This window comes from Peromyscus californicus, unplaced genomic scaffold (genome assembly GCF_007827085.1).
Source record: "Peromyscus californicus insignis strain IS unplaced genomic scaffold, ASM782708v3 Scaffold_3__1_contigs__length_106647218, whole genome shotgun sequence".
Taxonomy (NCBI): domain Eukaryota; kingdom Metazoa; phylum Chordata; class Mammalia; order Rodentia; family Cricetidae; genus Peromyscus; species Peromyscus californicus.
Window position 1 is genome coordinate 90937613 of NW_026294551.1, and position 15857 is coordinate 90953469.

Genomic DNA, 15857 nt, shown 5'->3' on the forward strand with positions numbered 1-15857 from the left:
CAGCTGAGCAGCGAGGGGTTGCACCCCAAGCTTTTGCTTCCCACCTCTAGAACATACGAAGCAGCTGGGTGGGGGGGCAAGGGCCAGAATCCTGTTCCTCCAAAGCATCCCACCAGCCCAGGGCATCTCGGTGCTTCTTATCTCAAGGGAATGTCTGGTGGGGGGGAGGCCCTTCCCAGGCAGGCTTCCAGGAGGCCTGGCCCTCTACAATAGCATTCCAGGAGGCAGAGGACCCTACAAAGGCATGCACTGTAGGGCCTGCAGAATGCCCGGCCCTTGTGCAGAGCCCCAAGACCCCAGCCTCCTCCTCTTTGCACACTGTCCCCAAACCCAGAGCACAGGGCCAGGGCTGGGGGGACAGGTCTCTGTATCTGGAGGGCAGGGGATTCTGAGGTTCTGAAGAACTAAGCTTCATCAGCTGCTGCCAGACTGGATGGGGCTGCAGCCCTGAGATCCCACGGGGCAAGGCCAGGCGCCGGGCCCCACCTGTCAGCCTGGGTGGGGTCCATTAGGAAGGGCTGGGGAGAGAGCCTGAGGATGACGGCTCCTTTTATTTGGGAGTTGGGAGGAGATTTGGTCCCCAGGTTGGGGGAGGGGAATGCAAGCTGGGGACCCCGCGCTGCGGAAAGAGAGTTGCGTGGGATTGCCCCGGCTGCACGAGGGGGTGAAGGGGTAGGGCTCCGAGCCCAGGGGAAGGCCGCGGTCCCCCAGGGCCTGCTGAGGCGTGCACCGGGGTCGCGTTTGCACGCAGCGGGGGTCGTCGCCGGCTGCAGAGAGGGCCTCGGGACGGTGCCTCACTCACCTCCTGAAGTCAAAGGGCATCGTGCCGCCGAGCCGGTGGGAGCGTTGCAGGCCAGGCGGGCCGCAGCGCCGCGTGGGTCCGAGCCCGCTGCCAACGCCTCCTTGGCCGCCCCGCCCCCGCCAGCCGGCCCGACACTCGCCACTCGCCTCCCGCCGCCGGGAAGTGACGCTCCGCGCAGCCCATTGGGCGCCGCCGCCTCCCCCGGCCGCCCCTTCCGCTGCCCGGTTAAAGGGGCCCAAGGGTCGGCGGGCTGGGGCGGGTTGGGAGTGGGATGTTGCCCCAACCCAGTTCTCTAGGACTCAGGAGTCAAGCTTTGGTTCCTTTTGCCCTCTGATCTTCTTTCCTAGTCTGTGTGGGGCCTCAGGGCAAATCCCTTTGCCTCTAGCAGTGGGTTTTGTGTTTGTAAAATAAAGCCATTGCGTTGTGAAGATCAGAGAGAATGTTGCAAATTAGAGTCCTTGCGTGGAGCTAGTTCTGGGTGAGGGCTAAAACTTGGGGGTGGGCAACGCAGTCCTGGACTGGGAAAGTCCACTGGGTGTCCTTTGCCTCTCAGGAACAGCCATCTGGCTCCTGGGATCTGCCACCACCCCTTTCTCCATCTGCATATACCCTGGCTTTTCCTAGGTATCAAAGCAGACGTTGGGACCCTGGTTATTTGAACAGCCTGGCATCTACTGAGAGATTCTCCACCTGTTAGGGTTGGACTTAGCTCTCTGCTTTTATCGTCTTCCATTTAGGGTTGGTGCCAACTAATATTCTTTGAGCATCTACCCACCTTGAAGTCAGGCCCGTGCAGGATTATCCAGAGGTTTGGGGTTTGCACTGTTAAAAATGGCAAAGCTGATTGCCCCCTGAGCCTCAGTTCTCAGAAACACAGAAGTGCGGAGAACAGCTCCCTCAGCTTGCAGGGCCAGAGGAGGAAGGAGTTGAACTCCAAGCCTGTTGTCTGAAGATCTTAGTTGTCAACTTGACATACCTGGGAAGGGGGAACCTCAGTTGAAGAATTACCTCCATCACATCAGCCTGTGGGCATGTCTGTGATGTTTTCTTGGTTCCTAATTGATACAGGGAGGCCCACCCCTCTGTGGGTAACACCATCCCTAGGCAGGTAAGCCTAGGATCAGAAAGCTTAGCTGCATGTGAGCAGGGGAGCCAGGCAGCAGCCTTCCTTCACGGGTCCCTGCTTCAATTTCTACTTCATGGTTCCTGCCTTGAGTAAATGAAGGACTGTGGTGTGGACGCGTGTGCCAAATAAACCCTTTGCTCCCAAGTTGCTTTGGTCAGAGTTTGTCACTGCAAAGAAAAGCAAACTAGAACACCAATGTAGGAGAAATCTGACCACTGAACTTGCCTGGGTTCTTTTGCTGATGCCTTCTTCAAAGTTGTAGTGACCCAAGACAACAGCAACTCAGGGAAGAAAGTGGGGGCCCAAGTTTAAAAAAGCAGAACCTGTGGGCAGTTTTCCGACTTAAAAATTGATGGAAACAGCTGCTTGATTTCCTGAAGGAGAAAATGGGCAGCAAAATCCAAGATCAGAAGTGCATGAACCATGGTCCCACCAGTTCCTTCTCCTTCTGACAACCCATATTCCACTCCCAGTCATTCGTTCACTCAACAAGCACCCCATGCTCTTATGGGAAATGAGACAATCTCAGCCTGGCCCAGAACCTGGGAACAGCACAAAGAATCAAGGGGCCTTCAGTAACCTCTGGGTACAGATAACCCCAAGACAGAAGTTGTGCATTGTGGACATTTGATCTCATATCTTCCCTTTTTCAGAAGGTGATTCAGAGACTAGCTACTTGGGCATCTCTGGGACCATCCTCCTCCTTAGCCCATACCTCCTAAAGCATCTCAGATGTGCACTTTAACATGACCATATGACTTTAACATAACAGCAGATGCTCAGCAGAGTAAATGAGGATAGGATTGACTGGTGTGAATATTTTTTACACAGAAAGAAAGCTCTCAGCTGTTAGATGGGCACATAGAAACTTGCATGTTACAGCTTCCCTTGCAGCTAAGTGTGTCTTTGTGACCGGGTTATTGAAGTGTAGGGAGAATATGGCTTTAAGAAGTGTGGGTGCAGCTGGGGAGTGGTGGCACACGCCTTCAATCCCAGCACTCGGGAGGCAGAGACAGGTGGATCTCTGAGTTCGAGGCCAGCCTGACTTACAGAGCAAGTTCTAGGTCAACCAGGACTGTTACACAGAAAAGCCCTGTCTCAAAAAACAAAAAAGAAAGAGGGAGAGAGAGAGAAAGGAAGGAAGAAAGAATAATTTGTACATCCTCTTTGTCCTCTCTGTCCCTTTATCCAGCTGGCTGCCTAGGATGTTGGACCATGCAATAGAAACCACACAGAACAAAGTGACAGGACAGAAAAAGCCCAGTTCTTGTCACTCAGTAGTTCCATGGTTTTCTACAAGACAGAAATAAGCATCCATGTTGTTGGGTCCACTATTTTGTATTGCTGAACACTTACATTTTAACTTAATGGTAAACTCCTGTCCTGCCTAAGTCACTTGACTGTTCAAATACTGCACAGAGAAGAGGCCAATCATTATTATCTAATGTCCTGTGATTTTCCTTGGGAGGATTTGGCACAGCTCATGATTGGATTAAGTAGTACTCAAACCCCCAACTTGAATGGAAGCTTCCTGAAGGAGCTTGGATGGCCACCACCCTGTCCCACCATCCACCCAGTGTCTCAATGTTTATAGAAAGGCACATGTCTAAGGCAGAAGAGTCCAGGGTCTTCCCATAGGACAGAGAGGATGGGAATGGAGTGGCCATGTCACCAATAGACTCTGTGGGGACTGCTGAGTTTTGAAAGCCAAGCAGGTTGCCAATCCCATGTGTCAATCCACCCAGGAGACAGTGGGAGGTGCAGCAAAGGAAGTCAGACATGTGCCACAATGTGTGGGAATGCTCTGGACCCCTTTGAACATGGCAGCAACTAGTAACAGCTGTGTTTGGGAACTAATGATCTTGTGGTATTCTGTGGTGTTCAGCCTCCAGTGATCTTCATCCACCAACAGCCCCAGGCCCTTATATAGTCACCTCTCACAGTGAATAAGTCGTTATGTAACTCAACAGGATATTGCAGAAGGTGTGACTCCTGAGGCTAGGTTCCAAGAGGCATCACGCCTTCGTCAAGTCTCTCCTGAATCACTTTTCTGGGGGAAGTCCCAGAGCCATCCCCTAAGGATGCTCAGGCATCATTCTCTTAGAGCAGTCCATACAGCAGACCTGAGGCCTCCTGCCACAGCCAGGTGAGGAAGCCCTCCAGGAAGCCTCCTCAGCCAAGGTCATGCCTCAGAGCTACAGTCTGGCTTACACTTTAGTCCATCTCTCGGGAAGACCTGAGCCAGAATTCCCCAGCTAAGCTACTCCTAAATCCTGACCCCCTAGGAACTACATGATACCAAGTGTTTAAGCCACTGAATTGTGAGTAATTGCTTACATTGCAATCAAGAAACACACGCTGGCATTCCCCTGCCTCCATTTCACCCCAGCCAGCCAAGGAGACCACTTTTGAAGTCAGAGAAGTCTCTAGGTGGCTGACCAGGAGGCATTGCTTAAATGGCTATGTACAGGCCTGAAACTAAGGAATAATAAGTCCTTCCCTGTAGCAGATGGCTGACTCCAGGTGTTGGGATCCTGGGTCATCCCCTTCCCCCAGAGCATGGCTGAATTTACTAGCTTGTACCAAATGAACAGAATATCACATATTGATGTCTGTTCTGAAATTACATTACAAAATATAGCAACTTCTGTCTCAGACAGTAACTCATGATCTCTTGAAGAAGGGAGCTGCCCTCCATGGATGTCACGTGATAGATTTTAAAAGAATCAACAACGACCATGTGCATGTGATTGGACAGGGATTGGTCAGCTCCAGTATATATTGTCTATATCTTGGGACATTACAGCCCTGCTGGATAGCTTGACTGGACCTCTGAAATGCCCTGAGCAGAGGCAACCCAGTTGATCCCTACTAGATTCCCACAGGACCACAAAGAAAAAAAAAAATTTAAGCTCCCAGTTTTCCCTGATCCATGATACAACAGCAGGTGGCAAATGTGTTGCTCGAGTATCTGTGAGAATGAAGTAGCATAGTAGTGTCTGGCATGCAGTAGGTGCTCATTAAATGCTTGCTGAATGATCACTCCATACAAAAGAATGTCCGGAAGGGAGAAACTTCCTTGACCCCACATGCACACTCTCTTCTACCCACCCCTGCCAGAAACATCACTGCTCGTTGTTTTAGGCAGGGAATATTTGGGTTGGGTTTGTTTTCTGTAATGAGACACTAGTTCATGTTTCATAGGAGTGGCTGGTTCAGCCTGGTCTGGTTGAAGAGAGATTAAAATACAATAGCCCTTTGTCAAACTCAGCGAGGATTTAAAGGAATTAGATCTCAGAAAATATGTCTCTGAAAATGTGGCTATGCTTTCTTGCTCCATTTAAGCCCTCTGACCAGCCAGAAGGCGCTTGCTCATTCCTTGTGCAGTTATTCACTGGTGCCTCTTCATGGGATATGGTCTGCCTGTAGAGATGAACATGGTGCAGCTTTGATTTCAAGAAATCAGGGAGGAGGTTAGCAAAAGTGAGGCAATAACCTGGGGCAGGGTACCAGTGTTGGGTACAACTTTGTGGGGTAAGTACAGAGTAAGGGAAGGTCTGAGGGCTGGGAGCCCCAGCCCTAACTCCATGCCATAGGGGTGAGGTTGTTTGAACTCTTTCAACTGAAGGTGATAAAAATCATCTCAAATTAATGTGAACTGTCCATGTCGGGAGAGAGGAAGGGAAGGTGAGGGAGTAGGAGAAATGGGAGAGAAGCGGGGGGGAGAGGGGAAAGGGGAAGAGAAGAGAGGGCAGAGGAGGGAAGGGGAGGAGAGTGTTGTGGAATAATATTTTAACTGTGTAAATGATCTGTGTTACATTTGTTCATGCTGTGGAATATTACTTTAACTGTGTAAAGGTGTGTTACATTTGTTCTTTGTGCTGTGGAATATTACTTTAACTGTGTAAAGGTGTATTACATTTGTTTCTCTTGTATTTGTTTAAGAATACAAGGATGTGTGTTTAATTATGTAAAGACATGTTACATTTGTTTCACCTTGCCTGCCAAAGGCACCTGATTGGTCTAATAAAGAGCTGACCCATCAATAGCTAGGCAGGAGAGGGATAGCAGGACAGGCAGAGAGAATATGCAGTAGGGGAAATCTAGGCTACAGAGGAAGAATGAGAGAAAAAGAAGAGAGGAGAGAACGAGGGAGATGCCCAGGGCCAGCCAGGCAGCCGCCAGCCAGCAAATGTGAGAAGCAGTAAAATTAACATATACAGAAAGTAGGTTAAAAAAAAAAAAAAAAAACTCCCAAGGCAAAACATAGATAAAGGGAAACAGGTTAATTTAAGTTAAAAGAGTTAGCCAGAAACAAGCCTAAGCTAGGCCAAGCATTCATAACTAGTAATAAGTCTCTGTGTCATGATTTGTGAGCTGGTTGATGGCCCAAAAAGAAAAAGCCTGGTACAGGAGAGATACTTGTGGGACTGGGGTGCAGTGAACCTCATCCTATGTACATACAACAAATTAGATGGAATGGAGTCGCTCTCTAAGGCAACATTCAGGTGGTATTGTAGAGAAGATGTAGAGGACATTGGAAGGCTAAAACGTCTGATGTCGTGGGCAGGAAGTTAGGGAAGGCTTCCAGGAAGAGGAGGAGTCTGAGCCAAGACAGGAAGAACAAGAAGGAATTACTCATGGGAGATCCAATGCTGTGTAACAAGTTAACCCAGACTTAGAACTTTAAACCTCACATATGGCCAGGCAGTGGTGACACACGCCTTTAATCCCACCACTAGGGAGGCAGAGGCAGGTAGATCTCTGTGAGTTCAAGGTCAGCCTGGGCTACAGAGTGAGTTCTAGGAAAGGTACAAAGCTACACAGAGAAACCCTGTCTTGAAAAACCAAAAAAACAAAAATAAATAAATAAATAAACCCCACATATGTTTCAGTGCCTGAGGACCAGGTGGCTGGGTTCCCCCATGTGGACCTCTGTAGAACATTGCTCATGACATGGTGAGGGGCAGGGGAGATTGGGATTGATTTGTTTTGTTTTGTTTTGTTTTGTTTAGAGGCAGGTTTTCTCTGTGTAGCCTTGGCTGTCTTGGAACTCACTCTGTAGACCAGGCTGGTCTCGAACTCACAGAGATCCACCTGCCTCTGCCTCCCGAATGCTGGGATTAAAGGTGTGCACCACCACCAGTCGGCTGGAATTGATTTTCCTTCGAAAGCAGTTTCTGCTATGACTTGAATCTGAAGTGTCCCCACAGGCTCATGATTTGAACGCTTGTCCCCCAGCCTGTGGTGCTGTTCTGAAGGTTGCCGGGTCTTTAGGAGCTGAGGGTTGGCTGGGAAAGGCAGGCCTTTAGAGGCCTTTGAAGGCAATTCCCACTGCTGGTTCTGATCCCAAGCTCTCTGCCTGCTGCTCTGACAGCATAGGCTGAGCTGTTCCTACCATTCTCCCTCCCACCAAGATGACCTTTCACCCTCTGAAACTGTGACCCAAAAGAATCCTTTTAGTCACGTTGTTCAGGTGTCTGGTGACAGCAATGACCAACAGAATCTCTTACTGGGTAAGGAGTTGGAGAATGGCAGGTGGGCTGACGTCAGCTGGTCGAGCTAACTAAGCAGGAGCTGGACAGTAGACAATGCAGAGTGCCAGGATAAATTTTTTGTTGTGTAAACTAGCCCATTTATCACAGGCTAGGCAGGTCTCAAACCATATACTTCCACTGGTCTTTCAGCTTCTCAGTCTTCTGATGGCAGACTTCACTGTGACGGCAGAAGTGGTGTTGGAGGTCCAGGACCCCACCAACTACTGTTTCCATGCAGGAACCACAGTTCCAGATGCCAACGGCGCGTCTCTTCATCTTGGTCTTGCCACAGAAGGAGTAAGTGTGTTTGGTGGTCTGGCTGATTTCAGTTTTCTTCACCATTTTCCAGAGGGAGGCACCATAATGGGACCCATATTTCCCCACGATCCCAACCTTCTTGGTGCATTTAGCCATGTCGCAGGATCGGAAGCCCAAGCCCTAAGAGCACTGTATTAAATTTTTAAAAACTGTTTTTATAAGCAATTAGGGGCCTGGAAGCATTTTAGGTCAGGATGGGTTGTAATATTTGACTTTAGAATTTGAGACAGCCCAACACAGAGCATTCTTTTTCTTACCTGTATTCTGACTTCACTCTAGGTGGCTGCACACAATAGACAGTGGTACCAGGGCCAAGAGAGAGACGTATGTTGCTGATACTAGACATGGAGCTAAAGAGTTTGAGTTTAGCTCTGCTATGTTTTAAATCTTGCTTTGCCTCGGTATTTCCCCACTATATCCCATCCCTCCTTTGTCAGAATAGTAATGCATATTCCATCACTATATGTCAGAAGTATGTGGTTTGCTTTTGAACAGTGTTGAGACTGTGAAAGACTTTGGAGACTTGAAGTTGGACTAAATGCATTTTGCATTATGATATATCCGTGTGCCTATGGGGACCAGGGAGTGGAATGTGGTTGTTTGAGTGAGACTGGCCCCTATATGATCATGTTTGAATACTTGATCCTCAGTTGGTAGAACTATTTGGGAAGGATTAGGAGGTGTGGCTTTGTTGGAGGAGGTGTGTCACTAGGGTTAGGCTTTGAAACTTCAAAAGACTTTAGACAATCTCTCTTTCTGCCTCCTGCTTGTGGATCAAGATGTGAATTCTTAAACCTGGTGTGGTGGTGCATGCCTTTAATCCCAGTACTAAGGATGCAGAAGCAAGTGAATCTCTTTGAGTTTAAAGCCAACCTGATCTATATAGTGAGTTCCAGACCAGCCAAGACTACATAGAGAGACTCTGTCTCAAAAAACAAAAACAACAACAACAAAAAAGATGGCTGCTCCTGCCATCATGCCTCTGCCATCATGCCACTGTTATGAACTCTGACCCTCTGAAACCATAAGCCAATGAAACACTTTCTTTTGTAAGTTACCTTGGGCACAGTGTTTTGCCACAGAAATAGAAAAGTAACTAACACACCACACCCCAACTCAGCAGTCAGAATCCATCCCTCAACCCTGATGGGAGTTAAGGGGAGTCTGGGAATACTAAAGGGAAATTCCCATCATGAAAAGCAAAAGGGTAAAGGGAAGCGCACCCCTCTTGGACAACTCGCAATGCCTGCCTGGTGGTTAGTATGGAGATGGGGCTGCAGATGGAGGCCAAACAGAAGGCTACTTAGTCACTAAGCAAGAAAGGAGGCGTGGGCTCAAGTTTGTAGGAGATAGGCCATAGTTTGGAAGCAGTCATGTGGGCTCTTATCAAGCTACTTAAGAGTTTTGGAGTTTGGGGCTCAGAAATAAAGGATTATAGAAGCCAGGCAGGCAACTTCCCAGATTTCCCAAGTCCGTCCCAGGCTCAGTCTCCCAATCTTTTTTTTTTTTTTTTTTAAGACAGGGTTTCTCTTGTGTAGCTTTGGAGCCTTTCCTGGAACTTTCTCGGTAGCCCAGGCTGGCCTCGAACTCACAGAGATCCACCTGCCTCTGCCTCCCGAGAGTTGGGATTAAAGGCGTGAGCCACCCCCAGCAGTCTCCCATCTTTTTTTTTTTTTTTTTTTTGGTTTTTCGAGACAGGGTTTCTCTGTGTAGCTTTGCGCCTTTCCTGGAACTCACTTGGTAGCCCAGGCTGGCCTCGAACTCACAGAGATCCGCCGGCCTCTGCCTCCCGAGTGCTGGGATTAAAGGCGTGCGCCACCACCGCCCGGCCAGTCTCCCCATCTTAATGGACAGCAACTCCATTCTCGTGCGGCTGTTCATTGTCCTTGCCCTCAGCTGTGGTTCTGTCTTTGCAGGGTTACTATGACAACCACAAGTGTGGCTTGACATTGAATTTACTGCACCTGTGGGCTGGTGTTGTGTGTACAGATACACATGCACGTGAGAACAGCTTCGGGGTGTCATTCCTCAGGGGCAATTTTTTAAAAAGTAAGGTCTCTCGATTAGACCTTACCAGGTAGGCTGGACAGCAGGCCAGGGTTCTTGGGCTCAAACTCAGGTCCGTGTGTCTGCAAAGCAAGCACTGTGCTGACTGGGCCATCTCCCCAGCCCGAGTTACTCATTCTCATCATTGCATTTTTAGTTCTGGAATTCGCTTTGGTTCTTTCACAACTATTCTGTGTCCCTGTTCAATGCTGGCTGTGTATGCCTCCAGGGCAGTTCTGCCTCTCCACTTTCCCCGTGTATTGGGAAATTGGTTTAGTAATGACCCCCTCTGATGTTGGTTGAAGTCAGCCTATCGGGAGCACCCATGGTAGGCTGGATGGAGGAGGACTGTGAAGTTTGGGTATGCATTCCCAAGTTCTCCATTGAATGGTCATCCAGCCTGGCTATGTCTGTCCCTCAGTGGACATCTCTGTTCCCAAAAGGTCACACTTCTGTCTCCATGCAAACACCTCCCCCTCTGCCCCTCCAACCCCAGGGAAAGAAGAACATGTCAGTGCTGCTGGCCTCATGGCCCCTGCTCTTCGTGTCCCAGGTAGGTGACTACACTTTTCTCTTCACCATCAAAAGCACCCTTAGGCAACTCTCCTCCCTAAGCTTCACACTATGTCCTCCCGTATCACTCAGGAGGCTGAGTTACTTCTACAGAATTTTCAGACATAGATGTTTTATCTTCTAGACCACAACAATAATGACATTATGGCCAGTGTCTGAGAACATACTTGCTGTCACTCATGGGGTTGTTTGTTTGTTTGGTTGGCTGGTTGGTTTTTAGAGATAGGTTATCGTTATGTGGTCCTTGGCTGTTCTGGAATTTGCTATGTAGACTAGGTTGGCCTTGAACCCATAGAGATCTGCCTCTATTCATAAGGCCTTAACATCCCATGAATCTAGTGGTCTTTGATTATGCACTAAAATTTTTGTTTGGAAAAAAAATGTATAAAAGAACTTCAGACCCAGGGCAGGTTTTTATTGTCTTTTCCAGACACTTAGGGCAAACAAGAATCACCTTATTCAAGTTTAGAACTTGAGACTCTTAAGGGAGTCAGGTGAAGAGGCTGCATGCGGACTCCATTCAGCTGCAGTTTTTCTTCTCTGAAGGTACCTCTCTTCAGGGCCACAGCCAGGTTAGAAAGAATTCAGCAGTGTCCCCAAACCATGGCAGACCTGGACACTGACATTTGTTTCTTAGGTCTTGAAGATTGATTCAGAACCTGAGTCCATCCTGTCACATCACATAGCCACTAACTGATCCAAGTCACCACTGTCATCTCTCACCTAAACCCAACGTCGATTGCAGACAGATTCCTGCCCTTGTTCTTGCTGAAGACATCCTATTCCTGGGCTTGCGACCAGAGCCGAGTTCCATGTGAATCAGGCCCACCCCTCCTCTACCTGTAAAGCCCCAAAGTTCCTTGTCTCACTCAGTAAGAAGACCAGACCTTTCCACGGCCACAGCCTACAGGGTCACACCTGACTACCTCCCGACTCCTTCCTCTGCTTGTTTTGTTCTGGCTACAGTGAATGTTTGGCAGGCCTCAAACACAGAAGTCATGCCCCTGCCTCAGAGCCTTTGCAGTGCTGCCCTTATCTAGTACTCTCCATATCTCTGAAACAGAGATTTTAAAAGGGATAGTATGGGGCCTGGAGAGATGGCTCAGTGGTTAAGAGCATCTGCTATCCTTTCGAAGGACCTGAATTCAGTTTTCAGCACTCACACTGAATAGCTCACAACCACGTATAACTCCATATCCAGGGGACCCAATGCCTCTGGCCTCCAGAGGCATCTGCATGCATGTGCACATATCCACACTCAAACACACATATACATATAATTAAAAAATAAATCTTTTAGAAAGCATAGTATATGAATACATGAGCCAGAAGTGTAGTCACTTCTCAAGTGGCTACGAGTGAGTGTGTGACACTTCTCTGGGCTGACAGCTCAGCAGGCGTGTTACACTTCCATGTTGACTCTGCTATCCCTGCAAGAGTCTGTCAGCTTCATCCTCCTCCTCAGGGGTCACTGTCTTACACACTGTCTGCTGTCTCCTGAAATTCATCAGGCCATGGCTACAGAACGCTGGACATGAGGGGAGTCAAGCCTTCACTGCAGGGGGTGGAAGCTATAAACAGGGACAGGGGACCTAGAAGAGGCAGGTGGCTCGGAAATGCAATTGGAGGTTCTGATAGCTTTCCACCGCAAAAGTAAAAACCCAAGATGATCAACTTGTAAAGGGAAAACACTGATTTGGGGGGGTCACAGTTTTTGGAGATTTCAGGATGGTGTAACTAGCTGGTCTTGTTTGTTTCATGCCTGCAGCCAAATATCACCTTATGACGTGGAGGTCTGGGATGGAGCAAGAGTTCTTATCTCATGGCAGGAAGCAAAGCACAGGGAGAGGGCAGGGGCCAGTTGTCCCCTTTGATGACACATGCCTAATGCCTAAAGGCCTCCCACTAGGCCCCACCTACACAATACTAGCCTTTAACCCACAGGGCTTTGGGAGGCATTTAAGATTCAAACCATGGCAGAGGTTTGGATGTGAACTCATGGGTTTTAGTATGTGTGCAGATAGATAAATGTGTGGGTGGATGGGGGATGGATGGTTGATAGACAGACAGGTGTGTATGTGTGTATAGACGCATACATAAGCTCCCTACCTCTGTCACTTGGCTGGGAAGGGCTAGAAGAATCATACACTGTCTAAATCTAAGCAGCGGACTCCACTCACTGTGCACAGGACTCCTAGGATGGGGAAGTACCAGACATGTTCAAGGTGTGATGAGGGCATGTCAAAAGGACACAAGTCAGAAGGAAGGCACTCCCAGTAGCCACACTGGGACAATTCCAACACTACAGTCAATAATGATTATGATGGATGATTGACATGGGAGTAAATAGCTGTGCTGTATATTGCTAAAAGTAAAGACATAGGTAAACAAATGGGAAAGGAGGAATTCTTCCTCACAGCGGGGTACCAATGGATGAGCTAGAAGGAAAGGATAGACTTATACCCCACTTGTCACACTGCATAAGTGATCAGGTGACATCCAAGGACAAAGGCAGTGTTGAGGGAAGTTTGCACATTTGCTCCAATAGGCATTCTTCTAGTCTCCTCTCTCCAGGAGACATGAAGGTTTAGAGGACCTTCCCTAACCCAAGGCTTCCCAAGGGCAATATGCCATCTAAGCTGTCAATCCTTCATGCCTGGAGCCTGGAAGGTACCACATGTACCTAAAACATGCCAGCCACACAGTAGGTACTCATGTAATATCAGCTAGCCCACCTCAACTATATGAGGAGAGGAGATGCAAATATCCTCCTGCCTTAGCAGCAAGCTCTATATCACACATTTGTATGTACAGGAGTGTGTGTGAATGTGGTGTTTCCAGTTTGTCATACAGCAACACAGTAACCTGCCTTGGTTCCCCACCCTTGAGAGGTGAAGTTCTAACATGTTCAATGCATGTGGGAAGATCTGGGTGCTTTGGTCTGCTTTCTGAGCCCTGCCTCCTTCCTCTCTTACAGTGCCCACTGGGTCTCTGAACCCAGGTCGATTTCTGCTGCAAAGCACAGCTCAGCTTCTCAGCTCTTGCTTGGGACCCTTCTCTGATGACACATTAAGGCAGTGGTCCTCAACCTTCCTAACGCTGCGACCCTTTAATACAGTTCCTCACGTTGTGGTAACCCCAACCATACAATTATTTTTGTTACTACTTAACTATAATTTTGCTACTGTTATAAATCATAATGTAAATATCTGTGTTTTCCAATGGGGTCTTAGGTGACCCCTGTGAAAGATCATTTGACCCCAAATGGGTCGCGATCTACAGGTTGAGAACCAATGCGTTGTGGGTCCATTGGCTACTGGCTGCATTGTCTCTAGATTATGTGCTTTGGACTATGCTGAACCTACATTCAATCCTATCCCTGTCCCTTGCCCCTGTTCTAAAGGTGTGTGACCCAGAGTAGGTAATGAGCCACTCTGGGCCTAAGCTTGTACAATATTAACCTGGGGTCACTCCAGGTTAATTAACTTTGAGGATGCACTCAAGGAAATATCCCTAGTCCTCTGCCTGCTACTCCCAGGGGACTGTTGATGGCAGCATCCAGACTACACAGAGGGGGAGTGTTTGTTTCAAGCACACAGTGACCCTCTGGTCTGTGAGGCATGGGCATTCCCGCTACATTTCTCAGGGCTCTGAAGCTCTTATTCTTGCAAGGTCCCACCCAGGGAGTGCTAACCTCACCTGCAGCGTCAGAAGGCTCACGTAGCCTGTGTGACTCAACACCAGCTGTTCACCTTCAAGTCATTCTGCTGTGACCTGGAGCTCACCTGGCCCTTCCTCCTCCTCCATTGTTAGTAGTGTGACTGGATGGAGGGTAGGGCAGGTTCTTCCTTGCATTCCTCCTCAGGTTCAGGGCCTGCCCACCCACCTCCGCCCCCATGCCCCCTGCTTCCCCTGCTCCTTAGCTAGACAGGGGGAGTCTGTCTGGGTTCCTGTGTCCTAACTGTGTGTCACTGTGTGGGTGGCGCTGCGCTGGCCATGCTGATGTCCGGAGACAGATGGCTCTGCCCTCTCTGGCTGACGATTGCTGTACTTCCTCGGGGTGGGCTGCGATGCCGGAGGAGTGTCAGGCTGAGCTCCAGGAAACAGGAAAGCAAGGGAGGCCGGGTGACTCTGAAGCCTGTCACCACACTGCCTGCCTCTCTAAGTCTCTTCATGTGTAAACTGAGGCTTTGGGTGACTGGAAAGCCTTCACCCTCCCTCCCTCCTTCCTTTCCTTCTAGGAAGCCAGCAAGCTTTTGTCCTCCACCGTAGAAGCACTGTACACTCTCTGTGCTGTGATTGGTCCTATACACAGGCAGTCTAGACTGTGCCCGGTGCTTCAAGCCAGCGGGATGGTGCAGCAGGTGAAGAGGCCCCGTGAAGAAGGAGCTCACAGCGCTCCCAAGTACTGGTGGACACAAAATAAGGTCAAAGGCAGAAGAAAAAGTTTCCAGATGAGTATAGAATCCTAGGAGGCGCCCAGTCTAGGCCTCCTTAGGTCACCTCGGTTGGGGTTGCCCAGTCCCCATTCTGGCCTCAGTTTCTTCCTGACTCTCAGGAGACTGTGAGGCTCAGGGTGGGCTCTGATACTGCTGCTTTGGATCTGCATCTGGCTGGATCTTGAGCCCCGTGCTCTCCCCAGGTGTCACAGCCTCACTGAGTGATAGGGGACCTTGATCAAAGGCCGCTCCTGGCCCCGTATATTCATTCCATTCTCTTCCCACATTTTTCCTCCTTTACAAACAGCTACATTTTTAGCAGGGCCTTGATGCAGCTTCCGATTTAAGCTAAATTCAAGAAATCTGGCCCCCAGCCCCAGGAAGTGTTTTAGGGTAGACAGGATGTAGACATCAACTGAATCCTGCCTGCCCCCCAAGAGTAACGCCCCTCATTGTTCCCTGCTGGAATGAAGGGGCCCAGTGTTCTTCCGGCTCCACCTCTCAGAATCACACACTAATCAGGTGCCCTCAGCTACAGTTCAGAAATGAGAATTTGAGTTGGGAAAGTTCAGGTTTGATTTCACTGAGTATTTAATTACAGGAATGCTACTTGCTTAATGTCAAAAGTACCCTATTTGAAAAGGTAGTCAAGCAGAAAAAAGGGCCCCACAAAAGTGAGTGTGGTCCCCTGCATCCATGCTGCCCTGGCCAAAACTACTAATGCTAATAGCTTCCCTTGTTATGTTGGGCTTTGGGAGGCAGGGTGGGGGCAGGCAATGGAGCCTGGAGGTAGGCATTCCTTTGCTTGCCTAGCCAATAAACTCTGGACCAGAAACCAAGGAAGAACTTTGGGAAGCGGTTTGTGTCAAGGTGATGGATGAAAACCCAGCTTAGACCTCTGGTGGTCTCCGGAGGTGGGGGCACAGCCTTGGGAAGAGAGGTCTGCTGCGAGAGCCCTCCAGGCTACCTCTGAGCCTGTCAGAGAAGAGCTTTTACAAATATTTATCCAAAGACTA

At 49.0% G+C, this 15857-nt stretch overlaps 1 protein-coding gene and 1 pseudogene across 1 annotated transcript in view; both read right to left on the minus strand.

The window, feature by feature from the left end:
* Window positions 1-1094, minus strand: part of Ergic1 (endoplasmic reticulum-golgi intermediate compartment 1) — a 103846-nt gene extending 102752 nt beyond the window's left edge. Inside the window, exon 1 of the mRNA XM_052758931.1 lies at window positions 803-1094. Within this exon, the coding sequence (XP_052614891.1) occupies window positions 803-822 (20 nt within the window). The 5' untranslated portion in view covers window positions 823-1094. The remainder of the gene's footprint in view (window positions 1-802) is intronic.
* A 6517-nt stretch (window positions 1095-7611) lies between these two features.
* On the minus strand, window positions 7612-7879 carry LOC128122630 (60S ribosomal protein L37a-like; annotated as a pseudogene).
* Between the last annotated feature and the right edge of the window lie 7978 nt (window positions 7880-15857).